This window comes from Phlebotomus argentipes, unplaced genomic scaffold (assembly GCF_947086385.1).
Source record: "Phlebotomus argentipes unplaced genomic scaffold, Phlebotomus argentipes genome assembly contig_5, whole genome shotgun sequence".
Classification (NCBI taxonomy): Eukaryota; Metazoa; Arthropoda; class Insecta; order Diptera; family Psychodidae; genus Phlebotomus; species Phlebotomus argentipes.
This window is the reverse complement of record NW_026776165.1, coordinates 12,899,776-12,920,196: the sequence shown is the minus strand read 5'-3', so window position 1 is coordinate 12,920,196 and position 20,421 is coordinate 12,899,776. Positions and strand designations below refer to the sequence as shown.

At 44.8% G+C, this 20,421-nt stretch overlaps 3 protein-coding genes across 4 annotated transcripts in view; 2 read left to right on the top strand and 1 right to left on the bottom strand.

The window, feature by feature from the left end:
* Positions 1 to 391: 391 nt before the first annotated feature.
* On the top strand, positions 392 to 3,168 carry LOC132255549 (titin homolog). 2 transcript variants are annotated; one of them, XM_059751631.1, is made up of 3 exons: positions 392 to 580; positions 776 to 787; positions 2,148 to 3,168. In XM_059751631.1, exons 1-3 carry the CDS (start codon positions 562 to 564, stop codon positions 2,735 to 2,737), a joined length of 621 nt encoding a protein of 206 aa, XP_059607614.1. In that variant the 5' UTR covers positions 392 to 561; the 3' UTR covers positions 2,738 to 3,168. The 2 variants fall into 2 exon arrangements, with proteins under 2 accessions (XP_059607614.1, XP_059607615.1); XM_059751632.1 differs by lacking the exon at positions 776 to 787 and having other exon boundaries at positions 396 to 580.
* Positions 3,169 to 3,233: 65 nt separating this feature from the next.
* Positions 3,234 to 7,055, top strand: LOC132255497 (transcriptional adapter 1-like). Its single transcript, XM_059751563.1, has 2 exons — positions 3,234 to 4,230; positions 6,972 to 7,055. The coding sequence occupies exon 1, from the start codon at positions 3,334 to 3,336 to the stop codon at positions 4,225 to 4,227; it is 894 nt and encodes a 297-aa protein (XP_059607546.1). The 5' UTR covers positions 3,234 to 3,333; the 3' UTR covers positions 4,228 to 4,230; positions 6,972 to 7,055.
* The window catches only part of LOC132256069 (fat-like cadherin-related tumor suppressor homolog), a gene marked incomplete at its 5' end in the record, with an annotated part of 43,976 nt that continues 28,620 nt past the window's right edge, over positions 5,066 to 20,421 (bottom strand). The window contains 6 exons of the mRNA XM_059752252.1: positions 5,066 to 7,263; positions 9,569 to 9,592; positions 10,199 to 10,360; positions 11,685 to 12,476; positions 12,544 to 17,247; positions 17,663 to 18,883. Of these exons, the coding sequence (XP_059608235.1) occupies positions 6,896 to 7,263; positions 9,569 to 9,592; positions 10,199 to 10,360; positions 11,685 to 12,476; positions 12,544 to 17,247; positions 17,663 to 18,883 (7,271 nt within the window). The remainder of the gene's footprint in view (positions 7,264 to 9,568; positions 9,593 to 10,198; positions 10,361 to 11,684; positions 12,477 to 12,543; positions 17,248 to 17,662; positions 18,884 to 20,421) is intronic.

Sequence of the window (20,421 nt, the reverse complement as noted above, 5' to 3'; positions counted from 1 at the left end):
CATCCAATTAGCACAGAGATGCGATGTGAATTGAAACACTTTCACCTGTCCTGCGTGTGCTGGTGTGTCTGTGCACTTTCTCGTGCGCCGTGCTGTTCAATAGAAATTCCCCAGTGAGAGGCGCCCAAGTGGCCAGGAGGGTGGGAAGACTGGGTATGCTTTAGCCTAAAAATACCCGATGACTGGTGGAAATATCGTGAGTGCCAGGCATATTTTCCGCGACTCCTCGCGTCTGTTGAAAAATTCAGCGCGGGGGAAGAGAGTCCGCGCCTCCTCCAGGGTGGCCTCCTCGCGGGTATTAATCAATTATTACACGCTGGTGATGCGCGGCGGCCGGCCAGACGCCCCACTCTGTCTCTCTCTCTCTCGGAAATGCCGCTCCTCGGCCACTTCGGCATCTTCCCACGAGTCAGTTTCACTCTGTCCGGTGTCGCTCGAGCAGTCGAATCTCTCATCTGGAGACACAGTGTCGAACGGGTTTTGCTGTTGGGTGAAGAGAAGAAATCTGGGTGTGTGCAGAGAATTGCATCTTAGGCGATCCAAAGGAATTCATCGGCCACAATGTTCAGTGGATTGGGAGGTAAGCATTTTTCTGGCGCACGCTGAAGTGCAGAGGGACAGGTCAGGACTTGGCTCCGCTATCGATTTGCGTGACACTGCGGAACAGAGTCCTTTCGCCAAGGACACTCATTTCCACCCCAATCGATTCACGACGTTCTTGTTTCAAATATCCTTAATTCATATTCTGTATTTCTCTCTCTCTCTCTTAATGCAGACAGCTCAAAGTGTGAGTATTCACGAGCATTTCTTTGTTAGAACCTGTAGCATTTTTTTTTTAGTTGTGTTCACATGCAAATTTTCGAGCTCTCTGAGTGCTCACGCACTCAGTGTGATGATCTGAAATTCCCTCAAATCTCCCACCGTGACCCCGATTCGGATCACTTCTCGCGAGACTCTGCGACTGTCGCGTGCACGTGGTGGAAAATTTTTGGCGGGAAAGCGCCCAAGGAGACCCGCGTGCAGACAAAGGGTCCACCTTTTGCGGCAGCGAGAAGGCGAGCAAGATGCTCGCGCTGTGAAATTAATATATTCCATTTGTGATGTCATCGCGATTCAGTCAAGGTTACCGCGTAGAATCTCTCACCAAGACGCAGGGTTGGCCTGAGGTTTTGCGCACTTGCACTGTGACGGGCGCTCTCTTAAGTTAAGAGTGAAATCACAACACGTTCGCATCACTCGATGAGGAAATATGTGAAAAATTTGCACTTTATCAGCAGAAATAACTATCAAGTAGCATTTTTTTTCTACCATAATTAACACTAATCGCTGTTTATATTCTGATAGTAAGCAATTTTCCTGCATATTTTCACTCTTGCTCACTGTTTTGCTCCTTCACGCCATGCTTTTGCTGATTTGTCTTCCAATACGACGTAGAAGCAGGTTTAAGATTGAGTGTCGCAAGCAAAGCGTCAAAATATTCAAAAAAAATCTCTTAAAACCATGAACCAAAGGTGTTACATTAAATAATCTTTATTTCAGCACTTTCAGCATTAAAATCTGTAACGATTTGAGAGCATTTGCAACACAGAGACCATGAACATTATTCTGCACTTCACGCTCATTTATTTATGCCAAAATAGCTTCCATATTTAATGCAAGAGCCGTAAATTTTGACACTTTCCCAAACAATGTCCGTTAAACAGTGGAAATCCGTGGATTTGCCATTGAAGATGCCTTCAATTGACCTCCCGCATACGATCTGATGGGATTTTATGAGTGGGAAGAGTTAATTAGGCTGAAATTGACATGAATTGACCCATTAAAGTGATTTCTCAGATGGAAACTCAATCACGTGGAATTTTCCTCATCACAGACAGAGTGAAGATAATGGCCAGAAGTGGCTGCAAAAGCACTCAGAGTTTCATCACAAGCAGATGGGAAGTTTTTGCCGTGGCGATTGTGGGTGGGGAAGAATAAATAATAATAATTCTGCTGTGGCGTGAAGGTTTCCAACCAATTCACACGTTTTTTTTTTCTCTCTCATCTCTTTCTCTTCTAAATTCTATGCATTGTGTCATTCTCTCCAGGAAGCTCTCAAGACGCGCTAATCAGATTGTCTCCTAATCGAGCTGTGTTTGCTTTTGCAGCATCGCTGAAGAGTTTCGGCGAGAAGACGGCCAGTCTGTTTGACAGGAAGAAGAAGGATGCCGAATCGATGGCGGCTGAGAAGGCCACAACGGCCCAGAAGATGGCCGAGGAGCAAGTGAGGAAGGCCGGAGAGGCGATTGGCCAGACCAGGAGCGAGGCTGAGAATCTGGCCGCCAGCACGGCCAAGGAAGCCGCCGCCCTGGCGGTTGAGGAGGGCTCCAAAGTGGCCAAGTCGGCCGAGGATCAGGCCAAGACGGCGGCAGGAGCAGCCAAGCAGACTGCCCAGAACGTGAGCGACAGCGTCGAGGCTGGCAAGAAGCAGGCGGCCAGCATGGCGGAGCAGACGCAGAAGGCGGCCAATGATGCCATCAATCAGGGCCTGAAGACCGCAGAGCAGGAGATTGACAGCGCCATGAAGGCCACCAGTGCCGCCGTGGACCAGAAACTCCAGGAGGCCAACAAGTTTGCCGACGAGAAGCGCGGAGAGCTGGAGAAGAAGGTGAACGAAGAGGCTGCCAAGGCGCAGGATTCCGCCGGAAATGCGGCCGCCAATTTGCTGGGCAAGCTCAATCTGGGCGGCGGCAAGTAGACCATCGTCTGCTGACCAGTTTTTCCACCATTTTTCTTCACTCACCGTTTCCGGGATGATTAGCTTAACGCGCGCCCGCAAAGAATTGTCCAAATGAAATTAACACATCAACTCAGTAGTTTTTAGGAGGAGAAAAATCAGTGTATGCAATGTTCATATGGTTTCGACATGGCCTAAAAGAAGAAAGATTTATTATTTTCACGAAATTTTCACGAGAAGGACTTTTTTGGGAGCTTTTTGCGAGCTTCAATGCCTTCAATTTTGGAACTCAAATGCCTTAAAAGCGTGTCAAAAAGCCTTAATGTTAGAGATATTTTCATCTTTATCTTAAACTATTATCAAATTGTCGTTAAGTTTCTACGTGTAAAGCTATATGTATATTGATGAAATAAATGTATTCGTTATTATAATAAAAATTAAATTCAGAAAAATCAATTTTTGAATACCCGCCCTTTTTGCATGCCGCCCGCCGTTGAATTCTTCCCGGCTCACAATCCGGATTCATAACCTTAAATTCTGTTCTCTTGTTGTTGTTGACATATCGACCCAGAAAAGTGTTGAAATCTCTGAAAATCTCAGTGAAACTTGCGAAAATCATGGAAGAGGATCGAGTGGTGTTGGCCAAGAATGCCCTGATGGAGGCAATTGGGGAGAATTGGTCAAAATACCTAAGTTACATGCGAATGTGGTTTCGCAGTCTCATCACACAGGAAGCCTTCGATCAGGAAGCCCGAAAGATGCTGACCATCGAGCAGATGCACCTGCAGAACGAATTTCTCAGCGCCGTGATCCGGAAGACGTGCGGATTCACGCAATCCGTGCCGCTGCGGCCAGTGGCAGTGCCGGACGAGAAGCCCGTGAATTTCATAAAGAAGAAGCGCAAGAGAAGCTTCAGGGCATCAGAGAGAGCGACATTTGAGCCTGTCGGGGTGTCTGACTACCTGCCCGGAGAGCCGATGCTCAATGACTACCACAACGCCAACCATCAGCAGCGTTTCGTGGCGCAGGAGCTCTTTCTGCCGGACAGCGCCCTGATCATGGGCAGACTCCTCGTGGGCGCCTGGGAGATCGGGCTTGTGAACGTGGAGGACTCTGCGGCGGAGATGCTGTGCAGCGCCGTGCAGACACTGCTCAAGAACATCCTCTCGTCGGTGTTCATGAAGAAGAAGATGTTCAAGAGCACCTCCGGCGGAGCATTCTTCTACGACGTCGGCCATCCGGTGAGAGATCCCTTCGTGCGGAACACCGTCACGAGGCAGAAAATCGACGATGCACCCGTGGACATCGACAAGGAGATCACGCTGGTGAATCTGATGAGAAATCCCACCGAGGATTCCGTCTTTCTGGCCGATTGTGGCGAAATTACGCCACCGAAGCAACACAGAGTCACTGTTCAGGATCTCTATCGCGCCCTCCAGGATCGCAATATCATCCCCTCGCACTCTGTCTACTCCATCAACGCGGAGCGGATAAGTAACAGCCTCGGCTGACCAGTAAGTGAAACCATATGCATTTATTCTCTCTCTCTCTTTCGCTTTATTTTGCCCCACAATTTACACAGATTTTCATGGTCTGTAAAAACCATTTCTCAGCTTTTCAGTCATTTGTCGGGTAGAAAAAAAATCAAGGGAAACCCCACAGTGGCGTAGTGAGTGCTAAATTTAGCTGTTTAATTAGTCTTTTGGAGGATTTATAGAATGATTTCTCTGGCTCTGCAAGTCAGAAAAGAAGAGCAAAAAGAAATACTGAATATATTCAAATGGGAAATCAATTAGTAAACAATCGGTTTACCACCAAAGTGTCTTCATGGAGAATTTCTTCTCACGACGCTATAATTTTCCTGGGTGAAGAGAAACATTTCCATCTTATTGTACAAAGTATATTAAATAAAGTCCTTTACAACTACTTCTCACCACCGCGAACATTCTCAATTAGCTCATCTTTGCGCTTCGCCTCAGGATATGTGCTTTCATGATTAGTTGGAATATTTTTCTTTTTTTTCACTGTCTTGCTCAAGTCGAAGGAGATTTTTCCAATCGACTTTCTGTTCTCTGGAATTGTCTTTATCATCTACATGTGAAACTATCATTTGTCATAATATCTCTTATCTATGCTTCTTGCTCTTCTCGAGGTGATAGTAAAAATTGTGAGTGGGTGTGTTTTGAGTGTCGATTATTAAAGGTGTATTTTGTGATTCACATTTCTTCGTCTCTTTCGCTACAAACCATACTTTCTCTCTCTTCATCTTCTTTCCTTAATTAATATACCCTTTAAAGTGTGAACAATTTGCAATTTGCATTAACATTAGAGACGATAAAAACAAAATGATCTCTCTTATGGCCTCACATTTCATCATTTATTTTCTCTTATACTAAAATGTATACATATTTGTGAATCTTCTCACATATTCTCGCTTCCACTTCATCGTGTCCACCGTTTTTTTTTTCTTTCTTTTATAATACAATTTATTAATTCATCTGCATTTATCTAATAAATCCTTTTATACCTCTCTAAGTGATTTGTTCAACGCTACATTTGCTTCTGGTTTTTTTTATTTTTTCATCTCGTTTTCATTATTCTTAACTCAAGAGACAGTTTCTGTATATATATAAAAAGGAAAAATGAATCAGATTTTATTCACAAAAAATTACCTTGTATTTTTTTTCTCCTCCTTCACTTAATACACTAATAATGACAAATAAAATGGGAAGTTTTATATGAGTTTGTGAACGATTTTTTTCTTCTTCTTTTGTTATGAAGATGAGTGAATTTGTTTTTCTTAAAAAAGTACTTTGATTATATAAAAATAGGTGTATATTTTGCCCTTACCGAAGTGTGTTTGCATTTCTTTCAAAGGTTTTTTTATCTCTCAATCTATTTACATTTCATAGATTTTTTCATCCAACTTTTCCTTTCATCTTAACACAACAATACAATCGCGATAGAATTTCTTAATATAAAAAAGTGGGTGAAAGTCGTATAATTAATGTGGCGTTTTACATTATTTTATAACTCGAATGTTTTCATGATGTTTGAGTCACTGGGAAAAATCATAATTTTTTTTCCCCTATATTAATAAGCTAAAAAAAAATGTGTGAATATTTCGATTAGTTTTTCTTCTTCTTCTTCTTCTCTAAATAAATATTGCGCAAAGTATAAAAATGTGTTGCAATTAAAAAATAATTTAATACAAACAGAGTAAATTTATATAAGTTAAAATAATAAATGATTAGTTGCCTTTCGAGATGCCTATGAAATAAGAGATGATCTCTTATCATTAAAAGTGCGCATAAAAATTGCATCACTAACTGTCAAACTGCAGTTTTAATTATAAATACCAGGGAAAATGGCCTGCGACTTTTTTTTCTCTGGGTGCAAAAAATAAATTTACTTGCGTGAAAAGATATTTTCTGCATGTCAAAGTGGAAAATGCCATTTTTGTTCAATGCGCCGCAATTGCTCTCTTCATTACGAAGCGAACATTATTTTCTCAATGTCTTTTTTATCACATTATAAGCTTAAATGCCACAATTTTTTTCAGTTCATACTTTTCCTTTCATCTGACAATTCAGAGGTTTTTTCGTTCATCATTTTTTTTTTCACTTTCAATTTTAATATGCATTATGATGTGTGATAGAAATTTCCCTGTTTCACACCTCTTTGCGCCACAATATTCTGTAATGGATTTTCTTCTGTCACTATATAAAAAGAGGAAAATGTCATGATAAAATTGTGCAGAAGAATTACTTTTTGTGTGATGCTGCACTTTTAATCTCACTTCCTCTGCTCGCTCTGACTTTTTCTCTTGCCAATTTAAATGCAAAGCGGAGGAAATCTCTTGCCTTCTCCATTATTCTCTCTTATCACTCTCGCAAAATCTTTCCTCCAGAATTGAATGGCGGGCAAAAAGAAACGCACACATGTATATAAGTTTAAAAAGCTCAGGGAAGAGAGAGACAGAGAAGCGCGTCTCTCTTGAAAGAAGCAACAATAGATGGATTTCACAGAGGACGGGTGATATTAGTTTGTCACACAGTAGCTTTTTCCGAGGAGCTTAGACTCTCCCTCTAAACAAAAAAAGGAATCTCTTTCACAGAAAAAGACACACTCTCACTGTTTTGTCTCTACTTGGTGTGTTTGTTTGTTTGTTTTTTTTCCCTAAACCGATGTCTGTTGCATTATCTTGGCCAGTGCGCTGGACTCGCCCTCGTACTCACTGTCCTCTATTTCGCAGAGGTGCACGGACAAGTCGCTGTTGGAGCCGCGGTGCAACAGCGTGTCCTCCTGGCCGCGCATTGCCATCTCCATGTCGCGCGCCTCCAGTCGATTCCGCCGGCGCGCCTTCACCGACACCGGGAAGCCGTACGACGGAATGGAATCCTCTTCGGCCGCCTCCTCGTCGGACTCCACAATGCTAACACTGGGCGCGCCGCCGTTGGCCATCAGCGACGCCCGTTCGCCGTCCGTGTCGCTCTGAATGTTGTACCTGGGCAAGTAGCTGTTGGGGTGCCGCAAGTAGCTCTCAGCTGTCGAAGACAAGCCATCAGTTAGTTGCAGAATTTACATATAAACACTAAATTCTAAGTATGTATAAGATATGTGTAAGAAAATAAAGTACGACTATAGTGAAGACAAACAGCATTTTCTCTGTGAACTTGGACATCAGAAGTTGTTAAGTTGTTTACCTCATCTGAAGGAGTGTTTGTGAAATTCAATTACGCCAAGACATGATACTTTTATTCGTAACCATAGAATATGTTAAACAGCAAAAGATTCAAACTAGATAGTTAAATATTTCCCAGGATATTTTTCATGAATGGCATTATGGCTTATAAATTAATATTAATCTCCAAGATATGATTAAAATTATGCAATTATTGAAATTAAAGCTCCAAAACCGCTGCTATGATGACTCAAAGTCATTTGCATAAGCAAATTCCACAAATTTATTTCCTCACTTTTCTTCTCTTGCATGACTTTAAACTTCCTCTTGTACCACACTAAACTGAAATATTGATAGGATTCTCCCTCAATATATAGCATAAAAAACTAAACCCATTATACCCAACGAAGCCAATCAAGTGTTAAACCCAAAGTCCTCACAGAAAAGCACCATAATACAGACAAGCTCGGCTTAGTTACGTGTATGAAATCAGCCAGTAAAGCGCTTTCACACATTTTGAGCTCTGCGAATGAGCGACAATTAGGGATATAACGACCAGTTTATCTAGCAAATAAACTTCCAGTGAAATGAAAAACAACATCTAGTAAGCTGCCTTAAATGAAAGCATGAAGCATTGAGAGATAATCCGTAGAAAAAAAACCAGACAGACAGTTATTAACGCCTTTTAATACTTTCAAGTCATTGAATAATTAACAATCAAAAATATTTCCAAGAATTTCACCCAGTTTTCCTGGAAATTCACTCAATGGCACTTTAAGGTTTTCTGTGAAGTGAAAATCAACAGGAGAATTGCAAGAATAGCCACTGCTTCTTCACAGAAATCCCCACATTTCTACAATTTCTCCCCCTCAAAATCACATGGGAAGAAGTTTGTGCAAAAGTAGTGCCATACATTTGAGAATAGGTATTAAGAAAAGTGGTGTTCAGACGAGCAAATATTGTCTCTTACTCATGAAATAATTAATTGAAAAGAGAAGGGAATTGAGATATTTTCACTTCACTGGATAATTTTACCAGTGAAGGCAATAGTTATTGAGCAGTCTTAATTAGAAATGCTTTTCTTTCTCGTTGTGACAATCAAAGAAAACTCCGTAAGAGTGTAATTTGGACGAATGAATAGACAAATATTGGCATCTCTCGTGATTGCTCGTCATCGTCCATCCAATAAACTCCATTTGTAGAAAGGATGAGCAATTAAATTAGTCTCCTCGTCTGCATATTCGACTGAATTTTCCGCGTGGAATTTGCCAACTGCTCCCCAAACACAAATTCATTTTTCCCATTGAATATTCGCCTCTTTATTTATCGTCCATCCCAAAATGCTGAACGAAGAGCATTTCTCACCACCACTATTGCTCCAAACCCAAAAAGTTCTCGTCGCTCTCCCTGGGCTGTGTGAATACATTAAAGTTTCCCCGGACAGGAAAAGTTGACGGGGACGGCACAGACGACGAGGTGGACAGATGGATTTCACGGGCATTTGGCGAAAAATAATATTAAATCATGCGCTGAGCATTTGTGAATGAGAGGAGGAAAAGATAAATACAAGAGATATTCTCTAGTTGAATAATTGTCCCTTCATTTCACACTGGCGGATTTATTAACTCCTCCCCGCGCGCCAAGATTTCCGCGAAAGACGCACAAGAACTGTCCGTAAATCAAACACCAACCATCGCGAGTAATCAAAAGCTCCCCAACCATAATTCCTTCTCTTCTCTCAATTAATTCTTTATGCCGCACACAAAAGATGAGGAACACGAGATGGTGCGAATGAGATTAATTGGTTGGAGCATTAATTAAATTTATATTGATATTTTGAAGCTGACAAATCTCTTCGGTTCGCAGATGGGAAATTTATTGTCCTGCAAAAGTGAGAAATAACACTTGAACTAAACTCCCTCGAAAGTTCATCTTCCACTCAAATGGTCAAGACAATCAATATTCTCAATCATTTCATGGACACACTGCATTTGATACTCTGCAGCCCTTCTTCTCTCTCTGCACAACTCAGTCTTTCTCCAATTTTCAATAATTGGAAAAGTTGAGCTTGCAAATTCATTCTATGCTCATTTTAATCAATTTCCCATCTCTGAACAGTCAATCTATCGTCCAACAGACAATGTGCATAAAGCAACTGTAGCATTTACCTTTCGGATTTATTGTTAAAGGCACTGTTTTGCCATCGGGATGCATATAAACAAGAGTGGAGAGAAGTTGGAGAACAAGTGAGAAATGAGAGGAAATTTCATAATTTAAGGGTGGTTTTCAACTTTGTACTGCATAAAATGTATTAGACAGAACGAGAAATGCGGTGCAATCTTATGATCACATATGGTTTTCCAACTTCCAAAGAAGTTAGAATAAAGCACAAAAACCTCTTGAACAAAAGGTAATCAAATTAACTTCTCAAGAAATGAAGAAACTCCATTTAAACTATGCGATACAGTGATTACAATGGAAATACCACCAATTTATTGGGTGCAATGCACATGAAATCCTTCATCAAAGTCCCGCCCCTTTGAAAGCCACGCCCATTTGCACAGTATTTTTCGACTTTAACACAGCTTAACCCTCTCTCAACGGTAAGAATTGTGTCTTTTCTAAATGCTTGGGCGGATTGGTGGTATTTTCATCGTCGTCACTGTTTACATACAGCGCATATATTGTAATTAAATTGGGTGGAAAGAAAGAGTTTCCTGCGAAAGAAAATTCTTGAAAACCACCCTTATTATTGCTGAGGCAAAGAGCCATACATTCTGCATTTGGGCAAAACTCACCTGTACTGAATCGATAATCCTCACTGCCACTGTCAAGTGGATTGAGCGCAGTGAGACTCGCCATTGGATCTTCCTCACCATTCCCATAATCCGTCACCACATCCGACTCCAGATCTTCATTCAGCGTCTCAATATCCCGCGCCGGATCCACGACGCAAGTCACTGCAGTGAAGAAACAGTTGATGAGCGGATTATGAAACTTCCCTCCCCCCATAAAAATTATCACAATGCGGAGCGCGCGAGAAGTCTTGTCACAGATGCTGCGAGGGATTATTTGGCATTTCACATTGTCGAGAGTCAGTCATATGAATGATAATTCCGCCACCGCGCAAAACACTCATTAAACTTTCTAATACCCACTGCGGGTGTGTATGAATTTTTCACCCAAACCAGCCGAGCAGTCATTAAATGCGTGGGCACGATGTCATCCCATGGCATAAACAATCAATAATAATTTCTGCACAGCGCGAGAGCAGGAAGAAAAAACTGCCATAACTTTGCTATCGCTATCCAGAATGGAGTGAGAAAAGTTCTCTCTTCTCCTGTTTCTTTTTTTTTCCATACGCCAATGCAGAGTATATACACAAAATATAATGCACAAGTGAGAGAGCGTGGAAAAGATGTTTAGGGGAAGTTTTCAGCAATAATTTTGAGCAGGAAGTGAAGCATGAAGAAACTTGTTATTCCCGCTTTTTTTCTACCCAAAATACTTGCAGACTTTCAGAGTTTTGTGATTTCCACAGTGGGTGAAGAAACATTAATTTTGTGACATATTTTCATGAAAATTAGTTGCTTTTTTGCAGTTAAGTGTGCCTTTTCGCTCTTTCTCACTCATTTCAATAACTCCAAAACACTGAAATTACTTTCAACGAAGCGTTAAATGCTCATAAGAATATTACCAGCGATTGTGACGGTGAAATTTCCAAAAGGTATTCAACCACATATCCCCAAATTAGATAGCAAGTGAACAATTTCCCTCACATTCTTAACGTGTGAAACGTGCTATGGTAGCAAAGCTGAGAGCATTTGGATTTGGTGAAGCGTGTAAATTAGCCGCTAAGATTAGAATTGAATGCAATCCCACCAATTAAATGCACTGTGTGAAGAGATTTTCACCACACGAGGAAAATGCGCAGGAAGTGCACAAGGAGAAGAAGAGATTAAGGCTTTCCTCGCAGTGAGAAAGAGAGAGAGAGAGAGAGAAACAGAGAGAGAAAAAAGGCCGCCAACACTTCATTTCCGTGGATAATCTTGCAAAATACCACTAAAACGTTAAGTATATCCACACAGTGACTTCAGTGCAGACTCTTCTCACAATGTAAATGTTGCGGAGACACAACTTACGAGTGTGGCTCAAAAGAAGAAACTTCTTCGCCGCAACAAAAGTTATCTCTTCAAGTGAAATGCCATTTTTGATGTCATCTCACTTGATGTGCGCGCATTTAGCTGGGATTTGTGGCAAGAAATAAACTCTACTGGTACTCACTTTGCGGCACCATCTTTGGCTGTGACTCGTTACTCTCGTTGCTGTGGAAGCTCGACGAGTCGGGAATCTCACTGCCCGGCACTTCTGTGATGTTAGGCAGCGGATTGTGGCTCCGTGGCACCCAGTCTGAGCAGTCCCAGTGATACGCGCCGTGACCTTGCTGCTCCTCCGGTGGCGACGTCACCAGCCTGCCCGGCAAGATTCCCGTAGTCTTGAGCGTTCCCAGCCTCATGTGCGGATCCAGCATCTTCACGTCATTGTTGATCTTCCCGGTGGGACTTGTGCCATCCGAGAAGGTTTGCAGATGGATCTGATCCCACTGCTTGCCAGCATCAGCATCGCCTCCAGCCGCATTGATATTCACCAGCAATGGCTGTGTGGGTCTCTGTTTCCTGTACTCCTCCACGACGTTCTCCAGCTCATCTCCCGCAGAGCCGTAGTTCCGCAGCGTCTCCAGGTTGTTCATGAAGCTGCACACGTACGGTGCGTCCGGATTGGATGTGGGCGTGTAGGAGACGGGCCGTGGCGCTTGTTGCTGTTCCAAATTGCTCATCTTCGAGCCTCTCTTGTAGCCCACCGCCAGAGGATCATTCTTCAGCACGTTGTTAGTATTGTTGTGCGCTTGGTGGTTCTTCCTCTTCCTCGCGGCCATGCACCAAATCAGCCCGACAATGGCAAAGAGAACAATCACGCCAAACACTCCGCCACCAATGAGGATCACCTCAAAAGGAATATTGTCCAGTTTCATGGACTTTAGTAGATTTGAGTACAGAGGATCTCCACAACTGGCACCTGAAATGAATATGAAAAAAAGAGGATAAATAGAAGTGGCAAGAGTGAGCCAGAGTCAGAATCTCACCTGTGAGATAAGGAGGGCAGATGCATCTGAAGCTTCCTGCTTCATTGATGCAAGTCGCTCCGCTTCCGCAAGGTTGGTTCTCGCATTCGTTCACGTCCACTTCGCACGTTGGTCCCATGTAGCCGCGGCACATGCACAGCGGCCCGAAGTCGCCCTCTTCGCACACACCGCCATTGCGGCACGGATTTGGGGCGCAGAATCTGCCAAAGTCACACCGTTTGCCGGTCATCTTTGGTGGGCAGTTGCAAGTGTAGTTCCCACTGCCGTGATCACGACACTGACCGCCGTACAGACACGGCGACGAGGCGCAGGGATCGCGGTCACTGCCGCACAAAGGCCCTGAGAACCTAGCGTGACACAGGCACTCGAAAGTCCCATCGAACTCGCGACACGTGCCGCCATTCAGACAAGGCTGACTGCCACAAATACCCAGCGGCTTGAGGACTGTGGTGGCATCGCAGGAGTACTCAACATTGGCGAATCTCCTGAGCGTGAGAATGGATCCCTCGTCGTTCGTGTTGAGGTGCAGCGGCAATGATTGCCTGGACAGTCGAATATCATCCAGACAGCCAATGAATCCCTTCTCGATGTCCTCAAATCCAAGCACCGTGGCGTGCTGGCGCACTTCCGCCCCGAAGTATACGTCATTTGTCTGCAGATTCAGCACTCCATTGACACCCGGAGCACTTCCTGACGCCACGTGCGATTTATCTACCAACACCCGAACGCTGTTTCCCTCGCGCTCCACGCGAATCTCATGCCACTGACCATCGGCAATGAAAACACTCGCCACACTCACCAATCCCTCACCGCTGCCCAGATCGAACCGATACTGCACAAATCCTCCACTCACTTCCAGAATGTTGTAATCCACTCGTCCAGCGGCGAACATCAGGCATCCTGTGAGCTGGACAGTGCGCACTTGCAGCGAGAGCATCAATTGGTTCTCCACCGACGTCTTGGCCGTTAATCTCTCCACTTTATACTGTGCATAACTCTTGCCTGAAAACGACACTGGATTCACTGTGCTGTAGCACGATTCCTCCTCACACTTGGACACGTCGCGGGCGCAATTGGGGCCCGCAAAACCTTCCGGACAGGCGCAATGGTAGCCTTGCGAAGAGGCGTCCGGAATGCACACTTTGTGACTCGGACAGAGATTGGAAGCGCACTCATTCACCCTGTTCTCACAGCGATCTCCACCGAATCCCACTCGGCATCTGCACTCAATCACTTGTCGATAGTGCGGCGCCACGAAGCTGGAGATGTCAATGGAAATGGCTGAGGATGTGGCATCTTCTGTGGCTCTGATGGAGACCTCGCACTTGCCATTGTGACAGAATCCGGGTGAGCAGGTGGATTTCACAATCTCCTCAATGGTCAGCCTCGTGATGTCCTCAATCTCCTCCAGATTGTCCTCCATAACCTTCGTTATCTCATCCACCGAGTAGAATGTTGAAGCACCGACGATAAGAGGGAATCTCCGGACAGTGAAGAGAACATCAAGATCCTCATTCACCTCCCGACGAGTCCTCAAGTTCTTCTCCCGCGAGATCACGTTTACATCATCAGCTTCAATTGACGCTGACTGAACAGAGATGATCATAACATCCTTAATGCGACATCCTATCGCATTCCTAATGGATCTAATGAAGCCTTTGCGGTGACTCAGAAGGAAATCTGACGGTTTTACCTTACGGAATCTCAACACAACTGCATTGCTCAGCATCTCTTCTGTCACCAAATCCACCGACACTTTCACAATCGTCGCCGCGATGAACTTCCCATCAGATACTGTCACGTTGATCCTGTAGTCTCCCAAGTCCAGATCCGGCAGGGCATACAAGACACCCTCGGCTGAGATGTTGAACAGACTCGTGGGAGTGTAAGACACGCCCAGAGTTGGAGCCAAGCCATACACAAGACTGTCATACTGATCCTGATCTGTGGCATGAACTCTCCCGATTTCTCCGCCTGGATAGGATTCCTTGAACGAATTGATGGCCACCTCTAGTGGTGTGATAATGGGCGGATACTGAGACTCCTCAATCACATTAACAGTCACATGAGTGTCAGAGAACAGAGGCGGTGTTCCATTGTCAAACACCCTGATCTCCAGATCGTACTTATTCCTCACTTTGTGATTGAATCGCGCCGCAGTGCGCAGGATTCCGTCCTGCTCCAGCCGGAAGACACCGCCCTCATTCCCAGATCTGAAATCGAATGTATATGGCACGGTGTTTGGCTCAGCGTCCGCGTCTGTGATGTTGAACCTCAACAGAACATGCCCTAAAGTCTTATCTTCATGAATATACGCTGTGTAGTTCAGCTCGCTGAACAACGGTGGATTGTCATTGGCATCGGAAATCTCCACATTCACTAGCACATAGCTTGTCAGAGAGGGAATTCCTAAGTCTGCAGCTCTAATCTCCAGGACATAATTTGAAATTGACTCTCTATCAAGTGCAGAAGCCACAGAAATGTATCCAGTTTCCGGTTCAATGGCAAATTGCTTCAATCTGTCGCCCTTCTCGATGGCATACACCACCTTTCCATTGTCATCAGAGTCCAAATCCACTGCCTTCACCTGAATTATCTTGTCCCCAACCAGAGCATCTTCCCGGATCCTCGCTGTGTAGGACGTTTGGGTGAATTGCGGTGGGTTGTCATTGCTGTCCGTGATGGTAATATTGAGTGTGGCCAAGCTGCTCAATGGCGGCTCTCCACCGTCCATCGCCTGGATGGTGAGGAAGTAATCTCTGGCCCTCTCGTAGTCCAACTCACCAACCACACTCACAATCCCCGTGCGATTGTCCACGCGGAAGCGCTTCTGCTCATTCCCACCAATGAAGCTGTAACTGATCTCAGCATTGATCCCAACATCTCTGCTCGTGGCCACGATCTCAATCACTTCCGCCCCCAGCACAGTGTCCTCGGGAATTGCGGCTGTAAAGTACTTCGTGGTGAACTCTGGTGGATTATCATTGATGTCCTGAATATTGATGATTACCAGAGCTGTCGAGAAGAGCTCAGGAACACCCTGATCAGTGGCCTTAACCGTGACATTGTGCACTTCCTGCATTTCTCTGTCCAATCCACTGGCTAGCGTTATAATTCCACTGTCACTCGCTATTCTGAAGAATTTCTCCTTTCCCTCGTCAAGGATCGAGTAGCGAATCTTGCGATTTACACCCACGTCAACATCAGTCGCATGCACCTTCGTCACCAGTGTCTCAATCTCTGCATCCTCAGGCAGGGACACAGTGTAGATCGCCAATGAGAAGCTGGGTGCATTGTCATTGACATCAGAAACTGTGATCTCCACTTGAGACGAACACTCCCAGCCGAAGTGATCACGATCTTGTACATGAGCCACCAAAATGTATCGCGAAATTGTCTCCCTATCAAGCTGTCGCGCAATCTTAAGCACACCCGAATCCTTGTCCAGACTGAGGTCATCAGCTCCGCGGCCCGTGAGGAAGTACCTCAGCTTTGAGTTGCTCTCCAGATCCGCATCGGACGCTTCTATAATCAGCAATTGCGTGCTTGGCGCCACATCTTCAGCCACGGTCTTCTTGTATCGGAATTTCAAGCAATACGGAGGATTATCATTGACATCGAGAATCGTGATGGACACATTAGCAGTGGCTGTAAACTTCCCATCAGTCACGAGGACTGTAAGATTGTAGAAATCTATGGTTTCTCTGTCCAAAGCCTTCGCCACGTACAATTCTCCCGTGCGTCTGATCTGGAACTGTGACATTTTGTCCCCTGAGAAAATGTAATACTCAATTGGAGTGACTAAATCCACATCAAGATCCGTCACTGACAATTGCAGCACAACAGTGCCCGGCAGAGCGTCCTCACTCACGCTGGAATTGTAGTGATCTTGCGTGAAAATCGGCGGGTTGTCGTTGTAGTCTTTGAGTTTGATCACCACCAATGTTGAGTCATTCAGTTTCACATTGCCATTGTCCGTCGCAATCACACGGAACTTGAATTCTCCGCGGACTTCTTTGTCCAGCTCAGCCAGTGTCGCTATCCAGCCTGTGTATGGATCAATGCCAAAGGTATTTGCCGCTTCTGTGTTATCCGATGCGAGATAGTATCGCACATCTCCATTGGATCCCGAATCTCGATCTGTGGCAGTAACCTTGAGGATCGTCGATCCCTTCTCGCTGTTCTCCGCCACTGTAACCACGTAGGGATTGCTCTCAAACACCGGCGCATGGTCATTGTCATCCTGCACGTGCAACTGAATCTCCGTGAGTGCTGTCAGTGGTGGACTGGAATCAGTCTCCGCCAAAATCCCAATGGCGTGAACCTCCTTCTCCTCCCTATCGAGAGATCGCGCCAATCTCAGCTCTCCTGCCTCGTTGATGGCGAAGTGAGGATCATCCTTGTCTCCCGACACAATCCTGAAGCTGTGCGTCAAGTTGTCCACCAGTCGGAAACGAGATATCAAAGTTCCCGGCGTCGCTGTCTCGGACAAGAACAGTGACTTCTCCTTCTTCTCGAACATCGGCGCAACATCACTGGGAGCCATCACATACACATTGACGGGCACATCATTATGCATGGATGGCACTCCGCCATCGAAGGCGCGTATGAAGAACTGAAAAAGTTGATTTTCAAACTCATGAGCAGTACGCTTGAGGAAGAGCTCTCCGCTGTTCTCATTCACGCCGAAGAGGTCCTTCACACCTGAAAGACAGAGAAGTGGCAATACAAAGGAAGTGACCTACTTTCCCAGCCACCAAGAACACCTTTTGCCTCACTACAAATGAGACGAATCGAATTGCTTTTATAAAACTCAGCAATTTTCAAGGTGCATTAAGAAATGGTTAAATATATCAAACGAAACCATTTTTTCAATTCTGATCCTCAATGTTTTTAAACTTCATTCACTCACAAGTCAAATAGTCTATAAAATGTCTGCTTTTCAAGCATTGCGATATGTATGAATTATTAAACATTCTGCATAGAAACCGTGGAAGTGAATGATGTACAGATTTGAGGTCTATTATCTTCCGCTTGCGCTGCATTAAGCAGCTTAATTCAAGTGATTCTGACTGGGTTTCAATACCATTTAATGCGCTTTCAACTCTACTCAACTCACCTGTGTTCTGTGCATCGTACAAGCTGTAGTGAATGGCGGCATTTTGGTTCTCATCCAAGTCCGTGGCGCGCACGCGAAGGAAGGGACTGCCGATGGTGTGATTGCCGTGGATGGAAGCTGTGTACTCGTGAAAGTGAAACAGTGGCGCATTATCATTCTCATCCGCCACATGGACACGCACTGTGGTGAAGCCCACACGTCCGCCGCCATCTGACGCCATCACAACCATCTCGTAAATCTCCCTGGCCTCCCGATCCAACCGCACCTTTGTCACAATCTCCCCCTTGGCGTGGTCCAGCGCGAACGACTCCGCCAGCTCGTCCGAGAGCAGGCTGTACGTCAGCTGACCATACTCCCCGAAATCCTCATCCTGCGCAACCACACGAGCCACCAAGCGTCCCGCCAGCTGATTCTCATTCACCTTCACGTCGTGAACGAGGTGATGAAAACTGGGACTGTGCAGATTCCCCGGCAGGATGTTCACTTTCACCCGCGTGAAACTCGTGTACACGCCATCAGTCACGGACACGTTCAGCACCGTGAGTTGCTTCTCAGCAAAGTTCTGCATATTCACAAGACTTATTGTCCCGCAGTCCGGATCGATGGTGTACGTTTGCTGATCATTGCCCTGCGCTATGGTGTAGATCAGGCTCGTGTGATCCACATGGTCAGGATCACTCGCCGTCACACTCGTCACAAACTGCCCGCGACTCGCGTGCTCCGAAAGACTGCAGCTGTACGACGACTGCTCGAATCTCGGCGGATTATCATTCATATCAGCCACATTGATCCACACATGAGATGTGCTGCTCAAGCTTGGCACGCCCTTGTCCATGGCAATCACGACAAAGTGATGCACCCGCAGCGCCTCAAAGTCTAGAGATTTCTTCAGGTACACCACACCCTCTGTGGCGTCCATATGGAAGAACTCCGAGGTGTTCTTCGAGTCTGTCTCGATGGCAAACATCACAGCTTGATTAACACCCGTGTCCCTGTCTGTGGCACTCACACGCAAAATCGCCGTGCCGAAGGGCGCCCCCTCGCTCACGGTTACATTGTACACATCCTGATCCATCTCCGGTGGACAATCATTGACATCCGTCACGAGGATGGACGCAGGCACCTCGGCGGACGCCCCGGAAACACTGTCCGTCGCCCGAATGGTCAACTCATAGCTCTGACGCTGCTCAAAATCCAGTTCGTCCACCACATAAATGGCACCTGTGCAGGGGTGGCGAAAAGAGGGTGAAAATGTCATCACACACTATTTAGCATGCACTGAGAGGAATAAATAGCGATATAGTAGTTTGCAAATGGGCGGGAAATTCGAGTGGGCGGAGCTTCGGGCACTTTTGGCAATATTTTGAAAAATTCACGCCTCAGCGAAGCATAAATACGAAACTAGTAAACATCAACATCGACGGGAATTTAACAACTATCCGATTAATACCCACTCTATCTAAAATGCCATCACAAATATTGCCATGAGTGCCTTTTTATCGCCACACGCGAGTTAAAAGTGCCAAAGAGAGAGAGAGAGAGAGAGAGCGAAGAGAGGAAGTTGCAAAAGGAGTGCAAAATCACACGAAAAAGTATCATTTGCATGCATTCACATCTCCCGGTAATGTCATTTTGCTCAGCTACTCTCCGGGCTTTGCACATTTTTTCGGTGTAGTGTAGAAAAAGCGCACATTCAATTTGATTCAATTTCCAACTATATCGATTGAACTATCGCCCGGAAGGATCCACAGGGAAAAATGAATAATGAAAGGTGTCTCGGTCTCAAACCATCCCCAAATGCGATCTTCCCCCCGTTGAGATTCTGCTGATGGTGACATTACCAAACCACCGCCCGCTGTGAGGCGGAAACGTCGGTGAGAAATTTTACATCCATCTTTGACAATCACAAAAGAATGGGGAGCCAAACTCTACACCGTCACGATTCTTTTTCCCCACACTGATTCCGTGTCTGGACATCCATTTTCCAACCCCATGGATTTTTCACCTAATCCCAATTAATCCCCTTGATTTATATCCCAACTCCGTGGGAGACGCATTTTTTATCCTGACACCTACTCAAACTCCGCCAGAGGGTTTCTGGCGAGGAGCTCTGCAAAAATCGAGAGTATTTATTGATAGCCTATAGATTCTGTGTTGTTTTTCAAGAGCGCAGGAAGATCAATTGAAAAAATAAAGTCAAATGGCAGGACTAAAGGCTCTTCTGTTCTTCTGAATGAAAAAAAAAATTAGCAGGTCACTTAATTATGTCAGAACTGTTTTATTTTTGAGAGTGAAAAACGAGTTTCGTAAATTCACAGAACATTCCCTCCGAAATCCTCCAGAATGTCTTAAGATTATCACACTACAAGACATAGATAGTTGAAGTTAATTAATTTTCAGCCAAAATATTCATAACTTTACGCCAGAAGCATCGAAATTTGTAATGTTTTAAATAGTATTCGTAGTTATTCCACTACAAGAAGTCCTTGTACAATTAATTTGAAGCTCAAAATGGTTCAAAGCTTCATTCTATGTCATAAATGAAGCATCTCTAAAGCTCCTCTTTGCTTCCTCTGCTTCTTCTATTGTCCCGAATTGAATTCCACCAATTTCCAGGGATATTTCAGTAAATCTTCTACAGCAAAAGTTTCCCCATGAATTTCACCCCGGGAACGTTGAAACACAACGCCAAGATTAGAGTGTAGTTGTGTAAATTCTCTAAATTTGCTGCACTATTAAAATTTATTGCTACCAAACAA